We start from the raw sequence: 22,977 nt of genomic DNA on the forward strand, positions 1-22,977 counted from the left end.
TCTTACCACAAGCCATCCAACCATCCCATGTGCAGTTAAAACAACTCAGAGCAGTACAGCTCCTCCTGATGTCAGGTTAACTGAAACGCTGCCAACTTCTCCTTGTCTGCCTCTATGTGAGCACAAGCAGCAGCTGCTAGGACACACAATTCTTATCCTCTAAAGGCTTCACTGGTGATCTTCCTGTGCTCAGAAGCTGTGCAAGTCACTAGAGTTATCTGAAAACTGCCCCACGCCTCTCACAAAGGTAGAAATTCAGCGATGACACTATGAAACTTTTACATTTCTCATGTCTTATCAGGCCTGGGGTATTACACTTGTTTTCAAGAATTTCTGCTTCAAATCAGCTACAAATGGCAGTGGTTGACAAAAAGCAAAATAATGACAAGGAGTTAACCCAGCTCTCTGCACTGCAGAATTTTCAACTCAGAGTCACTTCAGTTAGATTCAGGTCAATTTCCCACATCTACCCTGCCTCTCTCCATGAGAAGAAGCCTCTGGAGACAAACATTATATTTGGTAGTGGGTAGAAGTCTGCTACTCTCTGGCTGATGCAAACCAGCAGAATCAGGGACAGTACTTGGGATGTCCACCCAAGCACTGCTCCCATGCAGTCACAAAAGCAAAATAAAGGTAAAAAAAAAAATTAAACATAAAGCAAAATGACACATGTCTGTGCAGGTAAAACAATGTCTGCAATTACTTTTGTCCTTCAATAAGCAAAAAAAAAAGGTCAAGCTGTCACTCAGGGACTCACAGATTACTTTTCAGCCCATTGCAGGAGAGGGATGCTGTCCTGTTTGGAAACTGGCTATCTCTGGCCTTTAAATCTCCAAATAGCAAGAAGGGTAAAACTTCATCTTCTTTCCTCCCACACCTTTCCTTATATAGGAAACAGCAACTTCCAGGTAACCATGGCCTGTAAGAGGATTCCTCTTCTGCCCTTCCCTTCTCTCAGTTCCTAGAGACACTTCCTTTTTACTTCTTCCTCTTAGAACTGTGAACCTCTCACTGTGTGTGTGTATATATATATTTCCATGGATGCCTATCTTCTGCATTTCTTTTCTCCCTGAAAAGAACCACAGAACAACTCTTGCATGATCTGGCCTAAAAGGCAAAGGACATTTCCTTGACCTTCCTTCTTAAACAGGCAACAGCTGTGGCTATAACTCAAGTCAGGCCACAAGATTAGTGTTTCTCGAGCAAGAAAACCACTCTCAGCTGCTTGGGAGTTACTTCTTTTCCCCAGCATGACCTGGAGAAGGAGGTAGCTACCGAGCCTCCACCTGAAAGTAAGGTGCCTTTACATGAGCTTAGGCTAACTTGGGGCATCAGTGGAGCAAATGGTTTGAGAAGATAGAAACTGGGGACTGGAGTCATGTCATTCAGGGGTCTGAAGCTGGGGAATGTGTAACTCCATACTAATTGCTGCATATTCAGGTAATTTTTCTCTTCTGGTAATGACTCATTCATTTATAAACCAACACCAGTCACTATTCTAACCTCATTGCTAACAAGCAGCAGAGCAGAAATACTTTCTAACCAGAAAATGCTCTTCAGTGTAAAACAGCTTTCCAGTACTGCTGTGCTGGGGCCTAAACCTTGTGAACCTAATGAATGCACAGACATACACAGTAAGCTTCCTCCATGTTACATTTGCATCTCTTGCCTGCACTGAGCAAATGTACGGGGGGGAGGTAAAAGCCTGATAGGATTTAAATACACGGTACTTGAGCAAAGTATCCCTGAAATCCTGTGCAAACTGCGTTGCTAATGCTTTTTCATACTCAGGAGAGGATGAGGAATCTCACTGCTCATAATTCTTTTATTTTCACACTTGGAGCACCGATCTCATCCCAACAGCCCCTCACCTCATTCTGCTTCTCAGCAGCCACCTCTGCCCTTGGCCAGCTACTGCCCTGACCCAAATACACACTGAAATAAATGTAGGAAGACACAGAAAATGCTACTAGTGCATAAGTGTGACTGCAGTGCACCCTTCTTTGCTGGCCATCTATTGGTGGAGCAGCATCTGTGGGTCACCACACCACTGCTCCTATGAGCTGCTGCTGCTGTTTTGTCACTGGAGCTGAAAAGAAGAGCATCCTCTCCCTGCTCTGCTTCCTTCGCACTTGGTGAGGAAGTGACTTGAGTGGGAGGAGAAAAAGAAGGGCAAACACCATACCACAGAAGCAACTAGAAGCAGAGACCAAACTTTATGCTTTTCAAACAGCTGGCTCTGATTGCAGTTGGCTCTTGCTGCAGCCCTGTGAATTGTACCTTCACTCACACTGTCACTGAAGCTCCTTGTCACCATACTGAGCTTGGTTACGTCCCAGCCCCTGAGCTGAGCACAGGTATCTTTACCAAAACACTGTGTGTCTTTTATGTACTACAGAGATGGAGTCTGAAGTGCTGCCACCAACAGCTGCAATAGGAGAGTTTTGATTTCTTGCAGGTAAATAGTTCTTTTTAAGTAAAACAACCTGGCTATTTGTACCTGTTTCAGGCTTGCCCTGGTACAGTAAATACAAGAGTGACCTTGATTTTTCACATCATTTCACCAGGCTGCAGCCTTAACAGAACTTACTGTGCTTATAAAGCTTAAGAGAAGAAAAATAGACAGCAGGAAATCCTGTGACAGGCTTGTTTTGGTGGTGATGAGAGAGAAACAGCAGAAGAAGAAGAAAGGAAAAAAAAAACAAAATACCAAAAAACCCAACACCTGTAGCCAACCTACAAGTGGGGAGAGTGTGACATCCAAGCCACTCCCCGATTCTCACAATGTTACTGATACTATTCTGAGAGCAAGTATAAAGAAGGTAGGGATTAGTTTAGGATTTTCTGCTGCATTGAAAAGAAGTAGGTTTGTGATGTTCATGTTAGAGTTCCCAGATGACATCAGGTGGTAGCACACGGACTGGTAACAAGAGTTTTGCACACTGTCTCCTCTCTGCAAGCCCTGAGAGAAAGCATGTGGGAACTCCATCTTAGCCCCATTTGAAGTATTTGTTTCCAAACTGTAAGGCACTGCTTTTGGGGAGGTCAGCCCCAGGCACTGGACTTCGTGGCACTGGCTGGTGCAAATGCCCACAGAGGGAAGGTTTGCTTAAATGGGTAAGTTATGGAGTAGAGGGGGTGGAGGGAAAGGGGAGCACAGTTCTAAAATCATGTCTTTCTGGAGGTGATGTGGAGAAGGATGAGGTGAGTTTCCCCAGTGGGGCAGGACCTGTGTCAGAGCTGGTGGTTGACTGCTGAGCCCTGGTCAGCAGCCACATCACTGTGGCTCTGCTCCTGCTTCTGTTTCCTGCCTGCACAGCACTGCCTGGGTTGTGGGCAGTGCCCCTGAGGGGGAATGGGGCTGCTTGCAACCAGAGGACTGCCTTTCCCTTTGGGGGGATCACTGATGAGTTTAAAAGCTGCAGCAGCCTTGGGAAAATGACATTTACCTTTTTCTCCCCAAGTTTTGTTTGCTCTTTTACACCAGAACCAGCGCCCTTCACCCGAGGGGTGGCACCAGCTGATGGAAGAACACCTCTGGCTGCTGCTAACACACTCACCTCTGATCCAAAACACCCTGAATGAACTGATCCCTGCCCGTGGAGACACAGGCTCCTTCCTTCCCAGCCACCAACACAAAACTGAGACCTGCAGGAGTCATTATTGTCAGTGCTCCATCTTTGCCATATAGGAGCTGTTTCCAGAGAGAGGAGAGTGTACTGAAAGCACTGGCTCAGCACTCAGTTGCAATATTTGATTTTCCACCTCTCAGATACAGATGAGGTAAAAGGAAACAGCATGAGACTTCTCCCTTCCTTGGTCTACCAAAGACTTCTCTTTGCTGGAGAAAGGCTCCCTGTCAGATTCCTTGCAAACAGCCCTTTGTTACAACTCTTCTTGGGCCTGGAGGCACGTAACCAGGCACATTTTATCCACTTGGTAAATAAATAAGCAAGGCTCTCCTGTGACAGACAGCCTTTCTGACTCCACACAGGGACACAGGGCTCCTGTCAGAGCAAGGCCAGTATCACGAGCTGGAGCTGGGCAGGAAGGTGCTGTGGTGGCACCAGGCAAGGGGCAGAGCCCCGGCTTTGAGAATATAAAGGAGGAGCTGGCTCAGAGCAAAATAAAGAATACCTAGGGAAATAGTAAGAAGCTTTCAGCAGAGAAAACACTATAGAGGGTCTAGTCTGAGGAGATTGCTCAGGCTGAAATACAGGCTTTTCTGTTTTAAATTAGACACCAGGTAGGGAGTACAGACATGGTGAATCTCCTGTTGGATGCACCATGAGCACAATGTTGGTTTAGCACCCCTTCTCTGAGGTGATTTACACACAAAGGAACTTAGCAAAGAACTATCTTTGCTTGAGTTCTGTAAAACCAAAACCCAGACTGGCCTGACTATCCCAAAGATGGGTCAAAGCCAAAAGCTTTCAGCTAGATGTCTCTTGCTTTCCAAGACTTGGTTGTCTGGGTACAATAAAGCTGAGATTCAATTAATCTTGATGTTGGTTTTGAAAAAAAAAATCCTGATGAATTTTGATTCTGAAAAAAACAACTTCAAATTCCAAGGATCCTTGGGAAAGAAATTAACTGCTTAAAATAGTATAGCTTGAAGTCTGCTTTTCTCCACAAAATCTTCTGCAATGTATTGCCAGTTTTGCAAGCCTGCAGTCCTACCAGGCGTGATTGTCACCAAGTGAAACCAAGCTTAGACTTCAGCAATGAACTTTGTGGTTTCACTCCAGTCCCAAGAAACTTTCCTCTCAAAAGCAGTGAGTGCTGCAGGTAGGAGTAAAGCAGACTGGCAGAAGTCTGGCTCCCACAGCTGCAAACACAGTCAAATCTGAGATAGAGATGTCTTTACAAGTCCAGAATGGCAGAAGATTTTGAAATGTAAGTACATTACACTGTTATACAAGGACATAGCAGATGCCAATTCAGTGAGTAAACAAAAAAATCATAGCCCATCCCTGTGTCATTACAACTGCCTTATTTAAAGGGCAGTTTTGACCATAATGACACATTTGTGAGTCACACAATGGGGAACAGGTTGTGACTTTGCTCAGAAATCTACCTTGCTTTGGCTTCCTGTCAGCACAGCTGAAGGACCAATACCTGTCATGGCACAATGTCCATGTGTGGCAAGTCAGATCCAGTTTAACCCCCTGCATCCCTCAGGACCTGCCAGCTAAGCATGTGGAGCCAGTTAAAAACCACACTTGCACACAGCCTCACTGCACACTTTGCATGGGAGGTTGAGAACATGCACGTAGCCTTTATGCATGCATATTTTCTTGCAGTGTCTGAAACCAGACTGATAAACACCTCTTCAAACTGGTACTCAGCTTCATTCTCTGTTATCCAAACATTTCATCAAAGGCCACTTACCTACAAAGCATACATCTCAACCCAAGTAGACAAGCCACATACCAAAAATCCTTTTGAAAAAAAGGAACCAAACCTGAATTTATTCACTAATAGTGAAGGGCTGAAAGTTGTTATTTTATATCTGCAATATTTTGCAAATTCTGAAGGACTTAAATCTCATAAGGTGATTACACCATTAATTAGCAAAACACTACCATCCCTGAGGTGCCAACACAGCAGCTGTTTCAGCTGTACAGCAAAGCAAAGCCAAGAGGGCAAGGTAACACACTGGTGGTGCCCCCATGAGCAGCCCAACTGCTCCAAGCACTGCCACCCCATGAGAGTCAAGAGCTCTTGCTCCAACAAGGGACAACCTCAACTCTCCCTCTATCACCCCAACCACCCCTGCCTCCCAGAGGGCAGTATCCCCTCTCCCACGTGGGTGCATGGATGGGGCTCCAACAAAGGGGCTGTCTGTTGCAGCCGAGCCCTGCATTTCTCAGGATGTGGGTTTTCCCAGGAAGCTGTTCATACACAGCTTATCAACCCAGAAGAGATCTCTCTGGTCATTCATTCCTCTGACCCTCTGCAAAACAGAGATCATAGAAACCACCTCACTGATCTCCCCTTCCAACTGGAGTATGAAAAGGACAAAAATAAAATCCCAGGAAGATACCCTGTGATGCAGAGGCTATCACAGCTCTTGGATCCATTACTCTGTGGACAGGGTTTCATTTCTAGCTTAGACATGTCTTGCTGAAAATGCCAAGTGCAGAGCCCTGCTCTGTAAGCAGGGGAGAGCAGCCCTCCATTGTCAGCTTCAGTTCCTCACCTTTTCCTTCAGGCACCTCCAGACCATGGCCCCACCACCACTGGCTACGGATGCCACGAGAGAAACACTTTGCACCACAGCGAGTTTTGCACCACAGGCTGAAGGTGGGTGGGCAGAAGGAGGATGATCCTCTTCACAGCACCCCCTCTTTTAGATGACAGCTCTGACCACAGACTGTGGCTGTGATGTCCTTTGTCATGTCAGGCAGGGCCCATGGTGTGACCCTGCTGGGGCTCGCTCCCTTCTCTTGAGGCAGGCACTGCAGACACAACAGCACTGCCCTCCCAGAGAGGGATTCTTGGCAGCCTGGGAGTTCCTGCAAAGCCCATCTTAGGCTGTCATGTTCTTCCTTCCATGGGCTCCCTATAGTCAGGAGCAAGGCAGAAAGATCTCCAGAGTACCACTTGTGGCAGCAGATCTAGCTTGGAGGAGGCTGTATCCTCTTAGGCTGGGAGCTAAATTCTGTTGGACTAAAGACATTTTCATACCATTTTTGATACTTTTCATCCCACTCTGTCACCTCAATACCATTACCATCCTTGCAAATGACATTTGCTTAGAAATATCCCTGGTGGGACAGAGACAGTTCTGAGTTTGGAGCACCTACTGAGGGTCTCTGAGCAGTGCCAGTAGCACAGTAGCAAGTCTGCCCACCATTCTTTCCACAAGAAACTGGGCCAAGGAACCCTGTTCATCTCCAGAGCACATCACATGGCAGCAATGGCAAATTGGAAAGTCTGCAAGCAGCCATGGGACTCTCCTGGTTTATGATAGGTTATGCAGATTCAGGTCAAGAAAAAGCACAGTTTGTTTAAAGACATTTTGTCTTCCACCTTCAGGAGAAGAAAATGGGCCTCCATCCTTTACAGGAAGAGGAAAGGCCTTACATTGCTCTGAGAAGGAGCAGGATCCCCACACCTTTCAATCCTTCAAAGGATTTGGCCATCACATTCTCAAAAGTAGTGATACAAAAAAGAAAATGCAAGTTGTTAATAAAATACGGAGACAACTTAGAAATTTACTTGCAAAAGCCCATGATAAAAAACCTCCAGCTGAGATCCAGCCTCTACTTTATATTCCCCTGTGCTCTGCCTCATCTTTTCTTAAATGCATGGGGCACAGGGTTTCTGTCACTCCTTTAGCATGACTGCTTAGAGTCTGAGAGGTTTTACTAGTCTAAGGGAGCTTTTCCTTCACATCCAACTTAAATGTGCCATTTCTTGAAGTCATCCCTGTGTCTTTTATACTCTAGCAAGCAGAACAAGCGTAAATTAAATGGAAGACACATGAAATCTTTATAAAGCCCAGTGTTTCCCCTAGCATGAAAGTTCTTTCCCTTTAGAGTAGAAGGAGTCTTTACTCTGTGCTGTATTTTCCCCCATCAGAAAATGAAGAACATAAATTTTCCTCATGACTTGAATTTAGCTTCATCAGCAGCCCCCTGCTGATGTAATTCAACCCAATGAGATTTTTCCTTTTTTTTTTTCTCCTGGTTAGCTACTGCCCCTTTTCCCTTCCTCCAACCAATTCAGGCATGGAAAACAAGGGAGGAATTAGACAGACAGAACTTGTTATCTGCAACTTCAGACTGGGCAGGAATAACATTTAAAATATAGAAAGCAAATTTTATCAAGCCTTTTCCTCCCCAGAGACTACCACAGAAATATTCCTTGTTTGTTGCTGAGAATGAACAATTTTTCTCTTTCATTTCTGCTTTCTGTCACATATTTTATTTTGGCTGCCCCTTCTGTCTTTCAGCTAGGGACCTAGGCTGTGAACGCAGAATCACAGGTAACTCAACAACAAAATGCCTGTATTATCTTTCTTTTTTTTCTCCTAGTCTGTCAGGTAATTGCAACTCTAAAAGCTTTTGCGTATTTACCACAGAAACATGTCTCTCCTTTCCTGGAGGATGGGACTGTCATCAGGTGGAATATCTTATTTAATAAGCCTCTTCTGAGGTATAAACTAGGGCTGGGGATTTTTTGCTGGCCTCCTTCAGAGCAAAGGACAAGCAGATAAAGATCAGCTGCTGCAGTGCTACACTGTCAAAGTTCCTGGTCTTGTGAAAATTAACTCTCTCCAAGCTCAGAGTTCAGGTAGGCTTTGCCACCGTGAAATTTATGAAGTAGGTAAAGGGTCTGTTACCAACTCACGTTGGCTCCTCATTCCTAGTCCTCCCTATGTGTAAGACAGATTTCTATTTACAAACAGATCAACTTCCCTGCTTTTCTGTAACTCATCTGATGAGCTGTGGATGCTGCCAGAACTGATTTTCATTAAATCAGTCATGAAGAAGGATTGGATTTTCTCCTTTAGCCCCTGTTTCACAAAAGTACAACAAGAAAAATGTGGTCTGAACATTTCTAAATTCGGCTGTTATCTAAAGCCAAATTCCCTTCACTATTTCCCCACACCCCTGAAGCAGCAGAACTGCTTTTCTCAATCCCTAGGGTGCTGAATCAAGATGCCTGGTACCAAAGAGAGGGTCGGAGAACATCTACAAGAGAGACTTTGTGTCTTGGAGTCAAGACACAGGGCAAGGATGCCCTGCCAGGGGTTATAAAAAGAGGCTGCTCTGCTGAAACTGTTCAACAAGCTGAAGAGGGATATATCTGGTTTCACACATTTCACTTCAGGCACACCTATGCTGAGGTCACAACTCCACCCTAGCATGTAACAAAGCACTGTGAGTGGGAATCAAAAGACAACAACAGTCCAGCACCAAATCACTGACAATACTTGCCTGGAGAAAAGCTGACAAGAGCCAGCCAGAAGACTCCCACTGACTCAGAGCCTGTGTGGAAACTAACCCTTGACAAACCATCTTCTGCATCCATACAGTTTTCCTGTGGGCCAACCTTACACTTGTTAAGTCCCTGGTTTCATACATGAGTACCAACTGGAAAGGCACATTTGAAATATGGATTGACTGCACAGGTTAAAGAAATTCTGAAACCAAGAACCTATATCCATTGACTTGGAATGGAAATGTGGACACCCCTGCTTCTGGAAACAGTTCCAGGGAGAACAAACTGGTAGAAATGAAAAACTTTCTCAATTGTAACTGGCAAACTCTGTTTTTACAACGCTTTATAATTATTTACAAACTTACAATGGTTTTCAATGCAAGTAAACTCCAAGAGGTTAGGACATCATTTCTTCATATCATCAACAAGCCATTCTAAGAGCCATCTCTGTTTAGAGTTTAGGGATGACTCATTCATTTAAATGAATGTAAGAAAATTCCCATAGGAAAAATACTTCCAGTAGTGCTACATGCACCCAGTCTCTTACCTGTAGTATCTGGATTGAAGATAAGTAGAACACACAGCTTTAGACACATGGCTAGCTGAACCAAAGTCTATGACCTTGACCCTGTATGGCTGTCGGGATGGGTCTACCAGCATGATGTTCTCTGGTTTGAGATCAGCATGAATCAGTCCCAGGCTCTTCAGCTTCATTAGGGCAGTTGCTACCTGCTGGAGAATTGGTCGAATGTACTTAAGGGGCAAGGGACTGAATTTATTTTGTTTTAAGAAATCATAGAGGTTCTGCTCCAACATTTCAAAGACCAAGCATGTGTGATTCTTGTGCTGGAAGCATTCATAGGCACGGACAAAGTTGTAGTCATCCGCGCTTTCCGTGCTCAGCCGAGCCAGGATGCTCACTTCAATCTGGCCTTGCCGGGCATAAGAAGGGTGGTTTTTTAGGATCTTGATAGCCACAATCTCATTAGTGCCACGTTTCCAGCATTTGACTACCTGTCCGAAGGTTCCACGGCCAAGAAACTCTAACACTTCGTACGTGTTGGTCATGGAACAGAGCACCTCATGTTGCACCAGCTGGTAATCCCCTTCACTGTTGGAGCCACTGTTTTTGGAAGTGGCCGTGGAGGTGGTGGCGGTGGCTACAGTGGCCCCACTGGCATTGTTCTGAATCATTGGCGGATGCTCCTCGATGATCTGCACGCTGCTCGTGTTCTCAATCTCCTCACTCTTGCGCTTAAGTCCACATTTTTGGTAGGTGTCCAGAAGGCTCACAGTGCTGCGACGCATCAGGTTGTGTGGCCCGCCCAGCGTTTGCCCAGACACTGCAACCACACCAGAAGTGCTGTTGGCAGATGTAACCACGATGTGCCCCGTGCTTGCTGGGAAGATGATGGTCTGCTCGTAAGGGATGCTCGGGTTGGGGATCTGGAGGGAGGCGTTGACGGCTGCGGCGGCGGCTGCTTGGGAGGACTGCACGTTCTTGCTCTGGTTGTAGACTTTGCTGTGTGTGCCGTACCCAGTCATATCCCAGTTCGAACTCGGCTCCACTTTCAGTTTCTTCACGCTACAGAAGGCACTTGACTGAAGGGTATGAGGAGAGAAAACTTGCACATGCGAGGCCATACCTGCAATACAACATCAGAGTGAAACCACAGTGTCAAGATGCCTTTCCCAGCTTTTTTCATTTGCTCAGTGGCAGGAAAGGGAAATGGAATACAGGCTTCAGATACATCACATGCACACACACAAAAACCAAGCTCTTCCAGATATGAGTATTGGACACAAATAAAATATTATGCTCTAAAATAAATCCTCACCCAGGATTGAACTACACTAACAACGTTCAAGATTTCTGCTCTCTTGCCCTCCCCCTTTTCATTTTTAATAACAGGAATGTACATGTTATTTTTACCTCCTCTGCCTAAAGAGACCTAATCCCATTGTCTCCAGGAATATACCTAGCTCCCTGGAAGAACTCATGTCAAATACTGCAAAGTATTCTGGCTACAGAAGCCAAATCTCAAATCCTTAGGCTCATCCAATCTTACGCAGTTTGGTGGATCTGACTTAAACCCTCCACTTATTCCCATAAAACCAATGTGTAGCTTCTGGCCTGCACAGAGTGAAGGTGGGACCAGGAGATGATACACTGTGAACAAAAGGAGGTGCATAGATAAAGCTGAGGAGCCAGAACAGAAGATGATGTTTCAGATTGCTTGCCAAGCCTGTGAGTGGGAACTGTGCACAATGCTAGTCTGTGCTCAGGGACACTGGAGATGGGAGTTACACAACATGAGTCTCACTGTGTGCTCTCAGTACTCCCAGATTTATAAAATTGTGTTCATCTATTCTTATTCACAGTGACAATACCATCACTGGAAAATAGATCCCCTGGAAATGAACAGCGCTGTTTATGAAGCAACATACACATTAGCATGTGGCAGAATTAGCTCTAATATAGCTTTATTTTCACAGAAAAGACAAAAACCTGTTTTAATGCAAGCTCACTTGGTTTCAGAAGAGTTAATGATCTTCTAAATCTTTAAAAAAAAAAACCTAGACCACCAAAAAACAACTCCATGACCTCATAACCAAAGTGAAAATAATGTATCACTGAGACAGACTTACTGAAGGATTCTGAGTAATATTCCACTGAAACAGAAAATGTGCCTATTCAGAGAAAGAAGATGTGGTGCACGGGGAAGGGGACAGCTAAGTCCTGACTTGCTGCCAGCTTTGCCTGCCCAGGGTAGGGATAGTACTGCTGGGACAAACATTTTGTGAAGAACACAAATCCATGGGGACTTCAGGGGAAGGAATCAGCACCCAGCAGGAGTTAGAGCAGAAAGACACAGCCTCCTTCACCCTTCTATCTGTCATCAGTGCTTCTTTTTAATAAACCAGAATGACTAGGGAAGAAAAAGACAATATGCTGAGCTGGCACCATTGTTGAATTATTAAGCAGAAACATAACCTTGACTTGTTTTCAACTTTAAAAAGTTAAAAACTGAATGAACGCTTCAGTAACAAAACCACAACAAACTCTGCAATGTACATGGTCGACTTCTTCATGAGGAGGTGTGACAGTATCTGACTTGGGCTCCTCATACTTCACTAGTCCATGTTCCTCTTCAGAAGATTTTCTGGAGCTCACATGTACAAAGAGATCCACATGCATGCATAAGCTTACACACTCATATAGAAAAATGAAAGTATCACTCCACACTCACAAAGGCTCAGTAGTCAAGTTAACAGATCTAAACACACCCAACACTCTTTTTCCAGTTAATTCCCAGCAGCCCGAAGGCCAGGAGTGGCTCAGCAGAGGGGTGCTGTGGTGAGCCAAAACCTACCATGAGTAACTGCTCAGAAGTAACAAGCCAAGCAATCTCTCCACTTTGCTTCAACACTCCCACCTTCACCCCTGCTGCAGTGATGAATTTATGAGGACAGAGCAGATTCAGAAGAAAACCCCTTCAGGACACTTGGGGAAAACCCTCACCTGGGCTTGACCACGGCACACAAAACCCCACTGATCCCAGCCTGGCAGCGAAGCCCTGCAAACCATAGCATGCTGCCCTCTGCAGAAATGACCCTTGGCTCTAAGTGGATTTATGACTGTTTGCTGTTGTTCCTTTTAACTCCATTACCCCCTGCTCCCCCAGCCTCCTGGGCAGCAACCTCCAAGGTCCCTGCAGCTGGGTCCTCAGACGCCCTGCAGCTCCTTGCCCCACTAAGCACCTTCTCTCCTCTCTCCTTTCCACAGGGCAATGATGCTGTCACGAATGCCACGGCTCGGAGAACCACGGCAGTGCTACTCGTCATCCTGGACACAAAGATCGTATGTGAGTGAGCCAAAACTGTGTTTGCTTTTCCCCTGATTAAGAAGAATCACGGTGTTCCTTCTAGTACAGCGCTGACCTGCCTGGAGAGAGGGGGTGGTTTGATGCATGTTTTCCCCCTGGACGCAAATAATATGGCAGATGTAATTGGTAACATATTGTGGACCTAGCAGAGGTGTAATTTATAGTTTTATGGCTTTCATTCCACAGTGTGCTTGAGCAATCTCTTTCCGTAGAAAATAAAAAGGGAAAAAAATGACTGACGCAGAAGAAGGAGAGACGTTCTTCTCGCACGCTCCTCTAAAGATAACACCAAAAGACTGAGGCACAGCAAATTAAAGTCAAGGATGTGAAGCACAGCAGCTGCAACTTTCTCAGTGCCACTGTAAAAATCAGGATAATCGCCACCATTAAGGGACAGGCTTTCAACTGGTGCAAACTGGCAGGGCTCCACTTGATATCAGCTGACGCCAAAAACAAGGTCAGCAGTCACTCAACATTGTCAATGTCAGATGGCTGCCAGTGCCCTTTGGTGAAACGAGTTGTTGTTAGGGACTGGTTTCCACATCGACAACCGGCCCCTTGCTGTCCCTGAAACACTGCTGGCAGCCTCAGCAGAGGACAGGAGCAGGGGATAAACACTGGCTCACCCTGGTGCCCCAAAAATGGAGGGGGTGAAGGAAGCAGTGCAAGGATTTTGGACTCTCCTGCTGACAGTGCTGCCCTCCTCAGAGTTTACATCACAAAAAAGAGGGTTTTTTGTCCCCCTAAAAAATGAACTATGAAATCGTCTTTCTTATACCCAAAATTATTTTCTCATGTTTGAGGTTTTAAGGGCATGATTGTAAGGAAAATAACCCAGTGAGTTCTTCAGCATAGTCCAATACCAAGAAATTACAGGCTGATTGACAGCTTGCTGATGGGAAACGGTGGCTTCTGCGGCAAAGTAATTTTTATTGCAAATTTTCCTGTGCAGTTAATGTGAGAAAAACACAATCCTAAATTTCCTGAGGACACAATAAAACTGTGCTGGTGGCATGTTGTTTCTTTCAAAAAGGATTTTTGCTCCATGGCATTAGCAGGAATAGTAATAAATGTGAATAAAAGTTGGATGGTTTTGTTACAGAAATCAAATTCTTCATTACAGCCTGTAATATGGTTTACACCTTTTGATTACATAGGCTGACAGCAGCTTGCCACAACAACCATGAGGAAACAAGCCAGCAGAAATGGGGTGATCCATGCCAGCCAAGCACAGTGGCACTGATGTCTCAGGGACAGTGGGAATGCCCCCAGGGAGCATCCTGCTCCTGGGGTCTTGGAAACACAGAGGGGCCATAAGCTGCAGAAGGATGGAAAATGGGATGTTTCACTTGGGAAAAGTTCTCTTGATCCCCCATTCACAGGTCTGACAAGAAACGTGTTGTGCAAGGCTGGGCCTCTTGTGTCACTTCCTTCCTCTGCAGGAAGATCCTAGCAGTCACCCTTCCACATTTTGCCAGGCTGGCACCTGGCTCCTCACCTTTTTGCACTCTGCCAGGAGTGGAGGGGGTGAGGATAATTGGTACGAGCAGCTTTACCCACTGAGCATTCCTGCTCTGAAGCCCAGCCCAGCAGCCCCACCTACACCACCAAAACCTTTGGCTGGACTAAGACTATTCCAACTGAGCTGGTCCCTGCCTTGGCATGGGTGCAAGGCAGGCCCTTATTAGCCAGCCAGGATGAAGCCAGGATGCCACAACAGCTAAATGTCCTGAAGAGTGTAAGTCTAAGTTTTATTTCACCCCTGAGCACAGCAAATCTCTGGGCTGGGAGCAGAATCAGGGTTGGGCACCATGCATTAAACAAAATTGATAGTTCCTTTCTTTAATAACGAGTTTAGTGTAGTAATTTAAAGCTCTCACAAAACTGACAGTAACTGGATTTAATGGGGCCTTCCCGTCCTTGATACGACTCACACAACTCCCCATAGCATCTATATGAGCTGAAGTAGGTAGGGTGCAGCCAGGGGACAGTGTTAAAACAGCTGGAATGGCTTTTATTAAAAGACTTGAGGTTTTTTGTTCCTGAGAACTCCTCCCACGTCAGCTTTCACTTAATAATAATTTAGCAGGTGCTATTTACAATTCAGATGGCCCTCTTCTGCATGCACACACAAATCACGCAGCCGCCTCACTTGTACTTCTAACAGGTTTCAGGAAAGCAAATGAGGTAAAGTTCCCTATCCACCCACGTCACCCCAAAGGGCAAAAAATACACTTTGGGGACTAAAGAAGGAACTGTTTGAAAGTCACTGATATTTTCTTCTGGTTTACTCACAGCACTTACTGCTGATTTTTAAGCGTGGCCTTTGAGGTGATATGATACCAAGGCAGTGCCCTGTATTAAGTAGGAAGTCAGACCTTCTGCAGCACCTGCAGAGCTGCCAGTGCTCTGTAACCAGAGGCTGCTTCCTGGCTGCTGCCAGAACGACAGTGCCTGCTTGAAAAATACTGTAGAAAGCACATGGTGTGTGTTCAGCATATAAATGATGCTCACAAGACAATACTGAAATAAGTATCTTCCACTTCTCCCCAGGGAGGCACGAGCCTGCAAACCCATGTACACACCCAGGCTGAGAAGGCAATGAAAAGTGGATCTGCCAGGTATGGCTAATGCTTTGCACCTTCAAAATAGCCATGTCTCAAGCACAGCACTCTTCTTCACAGTGGCTTCTGCATGGCTCCTTTTGAGGCATTGTCCCCAGCACCACTGCACTCTCACAGCCTCCTGAAAATTAATGTCCCTGGAGGCTATACAAATTCTTTCCCTTGTACTACTGAATGTTTGGAGACAACCTCAAAGCAGAGCTCAGATCTCAACAGCCTCAGCTCCTTCCTGTTCCTGGTGAGTGTAAGATATCAAGGGGCCCTTCGTTCCAGGTGAACATTTCCCTGCCTTCCTGTTGTGCTTTTCCTGTCCTGCTAGTGAAACTGTCTCAGCCTAATTAGTAGTTTTCTAAATGTAGTGCACATTAGTTCTCAAAGAAGTAAGACGTGACAGAGCACACCCCCTGCACTGCTCCAGACCTGGTTCACACAGCTCCAACCTGCCATGTTTGATCCATGTCTCATGGCCAAATGAAAAAGCGAGACTTCCCAATGCACAGAGTAGCTATAAACAAAACCAAATGGACAAAGCCAAGCATCCACCTCCTTCCCTCTCACCCCTACCCAAAAACACATCCCTCCAGTGCAATGGCCAGGGCACTCTCATCATAATCACCTTCAAATCCCTTATCTCCCTGCCACCCCAACTGCCCTCCTACATATCCCTCTCCTGCATTTATAGCATCAACAACCCTGCCTCCTATTTCATTCTGCACATCATGACTTTCCTTTATAGCTATGATGAAAATTATCAACCAGGACTCAGTACTCTTGAGCATGGAGGTGGTGTAGGCAGTTACTCCCTATCACGGCCTGATCAGGTTATTTTGGCATGTGGCTCAGAATACTGCTGTTTTTCCTCACAAACCATTTTTATTCCCTTCCTCACTCTCCCTTTAACTCCTTAAATCCAGTGCAAATTGTCTGCTGGCTACTGAAATCTTTCTTAGCTGTAATTTAGAAATATTACAATTCTTACTCATCCTTTTGGTGTGGGCTCAGGGGCAGATGAGCCTGAGTAACAAGCTGCAGGCTCCTCTGACATATCCCTGATTTTAGGCACATGAAGCAAAATCTCAGGGACAAATACACACATTTACATTTGAATACTTTATTACACCTCAGTGCAAGATTCTTTCAGGGTCACCTCCATCTCCTGCTGGAATGAACTGCTGTAATGACAAGAGATATTACAGATTTCCTCAGTTAATCACATGACTAGTTTATGTTTCACATTATAGTTAATTAACTATGCAACACCTGAGAACACAGGTTAAAATATACCTCACCAAAGGCTGTCCTATCACTTCCTTGCAGATGCTAAAGTAACTGGACCTGACATCAGTTTCTAGATCTTGGTGTGAGAAGGTCCAGCAGTCCAGTCCGTGCTCCCCTGAAATGAAAGATAACCCCTAGATACCTTCTTATGGGAAAACTCTGCACAGCTGGAATAGTGCAAACCTGCTCTTCAGGATACCCCAGTGTAACTGCGTGAAAAGCAAATGAAGATGGCAAGTGAATGCAATTTAATAGTCTACAGCCTTGACACAACAGAGCCAGACCCCAGTAAGTAAATCCCCTTCAGCAAATCTGCCAAAGCTGACAGAAAGACTGTCACCTCTACAGAAATCATGACAGGAGACTGCAAATGCCCTACCAAGCTCTCCAGACATGAAGTGGGAAGCCTGGGAGTCTGCAGTGCCCATGTCAGGTCTCTGGGGCTTGAGAAGGTACATCACTGCCCTGCCCAATGTGCCTTGCTGAGCAACAGTCCAGGGAGGAATTCTGGAGTCCCAAGAACAAAATGAGAAGGTGAACAATAAAGATGGGGGCAGGGGCAGCACCTGAAAGCCTTCAAGGTCTGCATGAGCGTGTGAAGGAACTTCTACACAGTGTAAGCATAAAGACATTTTAGGAAAATGGGTGTCAGTGAAGTCAAGAAGAAGTTTTACAACCATATGATCAGTACTCCCAAGGGCCTCACAGGAGAGGAAAGCCTGCTTGGGAGTCAGAGATGGAATGAGAAAGAAAGAACAAGATTAAATCAGACAGGTGGGATTGACAGAAACCCTGCTTTGAAGCTTTATCTTTGGAGGACACTGAAGGATGTCTAACAAATGCTTTGCTGAAGAAATCCCTCTTTCAGATTTACTGAAGAGAGGCCCAGCAGAGCTGAGGCAAGTGTGGAATGCTTGGCTGGGGCTGTGCTGCAGGCTGCTGGGGAGCCCACGAGCAGCACCACATCTGTTTAAAGAGCAGAAGACTGTGGCAACACCCACAGCACCACTTAAAATCAGGCATGATATGATGAGGCTCCTATAATGCTTGAATGAGCTCCTGAGGCACTGGGTACGGCCAGAGGAGACGGGGAAAGCAAGCTACCATGGAATGTTTCCTCATCCTGAAATCAAAATGGAGCCAGATGAGTCCAAAAGCAGTTACTCACATCCATGTGCCAGGTAGGACTGTTTGGCAGCATCATATGTGTTCTGGGCACCTTCCTCCTTCCCATCTGTCCTCCACCATCACAAAGTGGAACAAACAGTAACCACAGCATTTCTACAGCACCCAAAGCTCCCTCTGTAGAACAAGACAGCCTCTGCAGTAAATGTGAAACTGGCCATAATTTTCCGTGTAGTCCAGGATCCAGCTTAATTTCTGGATCCCTACATTTAACCTCCCAACAGATCTATAAGGCAGGAGCCTCTAGATTCCAACAGGCTCCATCTCTGGTTGCTACCTACTAACAGAGTTACATCCTGAAAGCAGAACTGAAAGAAGGATGATCTTGGCATGGCTCTGCTTTCGAGGCAGCATGGCTCAAGTCACTGCTGTTCATCTTACAAACAGGGGTTGACCACAGTACCCCATCCTACAGGGGAAAGAGAGGACTTTCTCAACCTTCCTGACCCCAGACATCACTGGCCATCCTACCTGGCCCTCTGTTATCTTAGTTCCTGGGAAAGGGTATCAAGGCCTCTCAAAAAGGAACCAAATGAATCAATTTTCCTTTGCTGCTCTGGTTGTGCCCCCCCTCACCCACACACAGCACTGGCATATTCGTGGCTTCCCTCAACTGCCTAGTGGAAAGGATATTTTCCACAATGGCTGTCTCCCCACCTGAATGACTTTCCACCTGTAAATATTAACTTTGTAATGTCAATGACTCCAACTGGCCTGTAAGTGTGGTGAAACCACAGGGAATGCCTGGCACCTGGCATACCTTGCTGCTTGTGAAGGCAAGACATGGGCAAGGCTCACTGGAGTCTCTGGCTGAGCCTCTCACTCCCACAGGATTTTCTGCTAAGTGTTTTATTTGTCAAGAGGCCACTGCATGACATTCAGCCCCTGCTTTGTTTGAGAAATGTGAAACTCAGACCAAGCTCTAGCTGGGCTGAGACCATCACTTTGCCTATTCATAAGGTCCCTTCTTTCCTTTGACTTCCATTAGGATACAGACCTGTTGGAGAGAAACAAGCCCCTGGTGAGGTCTGGATGGAAGACACAGGATCTGGCCTGCAAAGGAAGATGAAGATGCAAGGAGAAAGGTGGGGAAGCTGGGCACAGGGCTCTGCCAAAGCAGAAAGTTGAGACACGCTGATTTGTTGACCTGACAGCCACATACCACCTTCAAGTAAGAATGACTAAACACAGGACCTACAGCACTCTCAAACATGGAGGGTGTGGGGTGTTTTAGGAAATGAAGAGAAAGGATAGTGTAGGTTGATCACCTGACCTCCAGTTTAAGGAGTTGCAACAATTCTGTAAATAACCTGCCTTCACATCATCACACAAACACACACCCAACCTGCACAGAGAAAAGCCTTCAGTTCCTCAAGGAAACACCTTGAAGATTTTTCACCGTCTTCCAGACTTTAGGGTCAAGAAAATATCCCCAAAGTTATGGCCAAAGAGTCAGAAACCTTTTCTTGCTGTCACCTGTGGCTTTTGGTTTGCATCCCAAAGTAGAACTATAAATGCAGAAATGCATGATGTGAAATGGGCTGTGAGCTGGGACCAGAACAGGCACTGAGGACTGAGCCAGCTGGCCCAAAGCAAAAATCACCATGGAGACAGAGTGCAGGATTTGGATGTGGACTCATTTCTTCCCAAAACAACTGTCTCTCTTGGTCCATTCACCTTTGAGATTGGGGAGTGGCTCTTGTACGAGACCACAGTGACAGGAGGCTGCAGCCCCCATGAGAACACAGTGTGTTGACAGGTTTATCTCTGGGAAACAGTGATTCTGTTTGCTATATCTGAGGTTGTACTGACCTCTGTCATACAGAACACACGGTCACAGTCAGGCACACACAGACATGTAAACACTTGCACAGCCAGATGACCCCCAAAGGCAATGAATCTCATAATCTCCAGAAGAAATGAATGATGCTACCCCAAGCAATCCCAGATCAGTGTTCAGAGAAGAGGCCTGTTTGGCCAAGGAAGGACAGCCTAGGTGATGTACAAAGCTCTAGCTTACACAGAAAAAAACCCCTGATTTAGGCATGAGGATAAACTACATGAAGGATTTCAGAGCCTTGAAGAGTAAACATCCAGAAGCTCCGGAAAGGCTATCTACTTGAGAAAGGAGGATGTAAGGCTCTTGTGTGTGATGAAGAAGCTCAGGGACAGCACTAACAGCCTACTCCCCCATCAAAGCTCTAAAAGAAAAGAAATCAGTCCAAGGGAAGTCATTAGGAGAAACAAAACAATAAAAATCTCCACCTGCATCAGCAGAACTCCCTGGCTACCATCAGTCTCTCCCTCAGGTTTCTCTTTTGTGCAGGTTATGATTATTTATTGACATATTTATTTACTCAGCTCTGCAGTGCTTAACACCACGGCTGCTGGGCTTCTTGCACTGTCAAAATTAGAGCCTGACAGAAGAGGAGTGAAGCTAAACGTGGAGATCCAGTATGACACGGGCCAAATGCCTTCTGCAGTGCAGTCTGAGGCATGCTACCACTGAGACAGGCAGACTGGGGGACCCCACAGCCAGCCTGGACAACAGACACTCCCTTGGTGTACCTTTGCTCTGGATCACTCAGTGCTTTCAAGACCCAGGCACCAGAGCACACCTCAGGCCCTGTTCCAGAGCTGACCATGAGTACTTGCTGTGCAGCACTTGTGGTTATGGCCCAACTGCTGAAACCAAACCTGCAGAACCAAAATCCACAGCAGAAAGGAGAGATGGCTGCAGATGTTTTACCAGCTAAAGGGGCTGTCAAGCCTTTTTCTCATTCCTGATCCTGCATTTAAGAACTGACATATCACTTTGTGCTTCCAGCAGTATGCAGCCACTTGCCCAAACTCTTCAGAAGCATCTTTTTGGCGCTACTACAACTGTTTTGCAGCCATGTGCTTTTGACTCAGAACATTCAATTCTTTCCTTTTCCTGTGCAATGAAAGGATTCAGCTCCAGTGGCACAATGAGTTCAGAATCACCAGTGTGTTGGTGATGTTGCAGCCAAGCTGTCCACAGTTACACCTATGGGTTTTGACTAACGATGTAAGGGAAGTCTGGCCAAACTGAGTCACGGGGGAAAGAAGAATTTCTGGGAAAATAAGCTCTGTATGCTTTTCTCACAAGGAGCAAATACACCACTGTTTCCACAGGTTCCAGAAAAAACAGATTAGCAACAACTTGTGGTGAAATCACAAGAGCTTTCAGGAGGTCCAGGACTGGGCATCTTAGCTTTGCCAGTCGTAGGAATGACGACGGAGGAAAATGGCCTGGGGTGGGTCTATGGGTTTTGCTAGAAAAACTGTAACACTCTCAGCAAATGAAAGGGGAAAACTACCATAAAAAATGCAAAACCAAAGAAAAACCCCAAACAAACAAACAAAAACCAAACAAAAAACCCACAAACAAAACAAAAACAAAACAGCCAGGGGAATTTAGTACCAAAAGTCCTGTAAACTTTCGTCAGACCTTATGTATTCAAAACTCACTAAAAGCTTTCCAACATCCAAATGGATGAAAAAGTAAGAAGGGACTGAAAACTAGATTCAGCAGAAGCACAATAACTGTGGAAAGAGATTCAGTGGGAAGCAGCAAGTTTACACCCGGTATAAATGCCCAATTAATTTGATGTTTGCACTACTCCTTTGTGGACACAGTCCTTGGTTTTTTTATACCTGAAAATAGCCCCACTTCCCTCTTTAGTCCTTCCTGGGCTCATGGGAGACTGAAATGAGTCACCAGAGGACCAGCTGAGTCATCCAGCCAAATCTTGGAAAGCAATACAAAATGTGTGGTCATCACATCCTAAACCAAAATGTGGATGACAGCAGCACCCCTAGCAACCCACCATGCATCAGGCAGAAAGGGCTGGAGACCACTGACACTATGAGCTCTTACTTTGAGCCAGGCAGAAGGATGCCTTAAATGAAACTAGGGCAATGCAAACAAGAGCTGACAAACATGGCCAGAATGCAGCCCACAGGAAAAGGACCTGAGAGTGCCTGACTGGCAGCTGAGCATGAGCCAGCAGTGGTTCCAGGTGGCCAAGAAGGCCAGTGGCATCCAGATCCAGTATGGCCAACAGGACCAGGGCAGTGACTGTCTCTTGGTACTTGGCACTGGTGAGGGTGCAGCTCAAATCCTCTCTTCAGTTCTGGGACCCTCACTACAAGAAAGACACTGAGGTGCAGCATGTCCAGAGAAGGGCAAAGGAGCTGGTGAAGGGTCTAGAGAGTAAGTCCTGTGAAGACCAGCTGAGGGAGCTGAGGTTGTTTAGTCTGGAGACAAGGAGGCTCAGGGATAGCCTCATTACTCACTACAACTACCTGAAATGAAGTTGTAGCACATTTAGGAGGGAGTCAGTCTCTTCTCCCAGGCAACCAGCAACAGGACAAGAGAAAACAGCCTTAAGTTGCTCCAGGGCAGGTTCAAGCTGGACATCAGGAAGAATGCTTTCCCTGAAAGGGTGGTTAAGCAATAAGATGGGCTGGCTGGGTAAGTGGTGGAGTCACAATCCCTAGAAGCGTTCAGGAAACTACAGGAATGCACTCAGTGCACAGGCTGGAGTCGAGGATCTTAGGTGTCTTTTCCAGCCTTAACGATTCTATGGCTGCTGGTTCTGCACCTGACACAAAGCCCTTCTCCCTCCAGTTTCCCTATTCCAGTGGCATTAGGAAAAAGGGATGGCTGTCTCCATCTTCCAGATCATGAGATATTCCTAGCCCATTTTCCACCTTCTATCAGCTGAAGTCCCAATTCACTCAATTCCTCTAGCGTATCATCAAATCTTAACAAGACCTATTTCGATATGCAATCTCCCTGACAACCAAATAACTGTGACCTTTTAAGAACACAGGTCCATATTTCATTTTTATGTCTATTATCTGCAGAACAAAAAGGAGTAGGGAAGTTGCTTTTGGGCAGAGAGAATGTATTTACCAAGCAGGTTTTTCATGGTGATTATGAAAGTTTAACAAGCAAATTCAGGACAGTTGTTCTCTTTGTGCTGTCATGGAAAAACAACCCTGGTTTGCAGGAGCTAGGTTGC

The 22,977-nt window shown here is 45.8% G+C and overlaps 1 protein-coding gene across 3 annotated transcripts in view; it reads right to left on the bottom strand.

The window, feature by feature from the left end:
* HIPK2 (homeodomain interacting protein kinase 2) overlaps nucleotides 1–22,977 on the bottom strand; it is a 125,965-nt gene that overhangs the window by 72,993 nt on the left and 29,995 nt on the right. For all 3 annotated transcript variants that reach the window (XM_056482548.1, XM_056482547.1, XM_056482549.1), the window contains exon 2: nucleotides 9,500–10,598. In XM_056482548.1, coding sequence (XP_056338523.1) covers nucleotides 9,500–10,598 — 1,099 coding nt within the window. The remainder of the gene's footprint in view (nucleotides 1–9,499; nucleotides 10,599–22,977) is intronic.

Source organism: Oenanthe melanoleuca, chromosome 1A (assembly GCF_029582105.1).
Source record: "Oenanthe melanoleuca isolate GR-GAL-2019-014 chromosome 1A, OMel1.0, whole genome shotgun sequence".
Taxonomy (NCBI): domain Eukaryota; kingdom Metazoa; phylum Chordata; class Aves; order Passeriformes; family Muscicapidae; genus Oenanthe; species Oenanthe melanoleuca.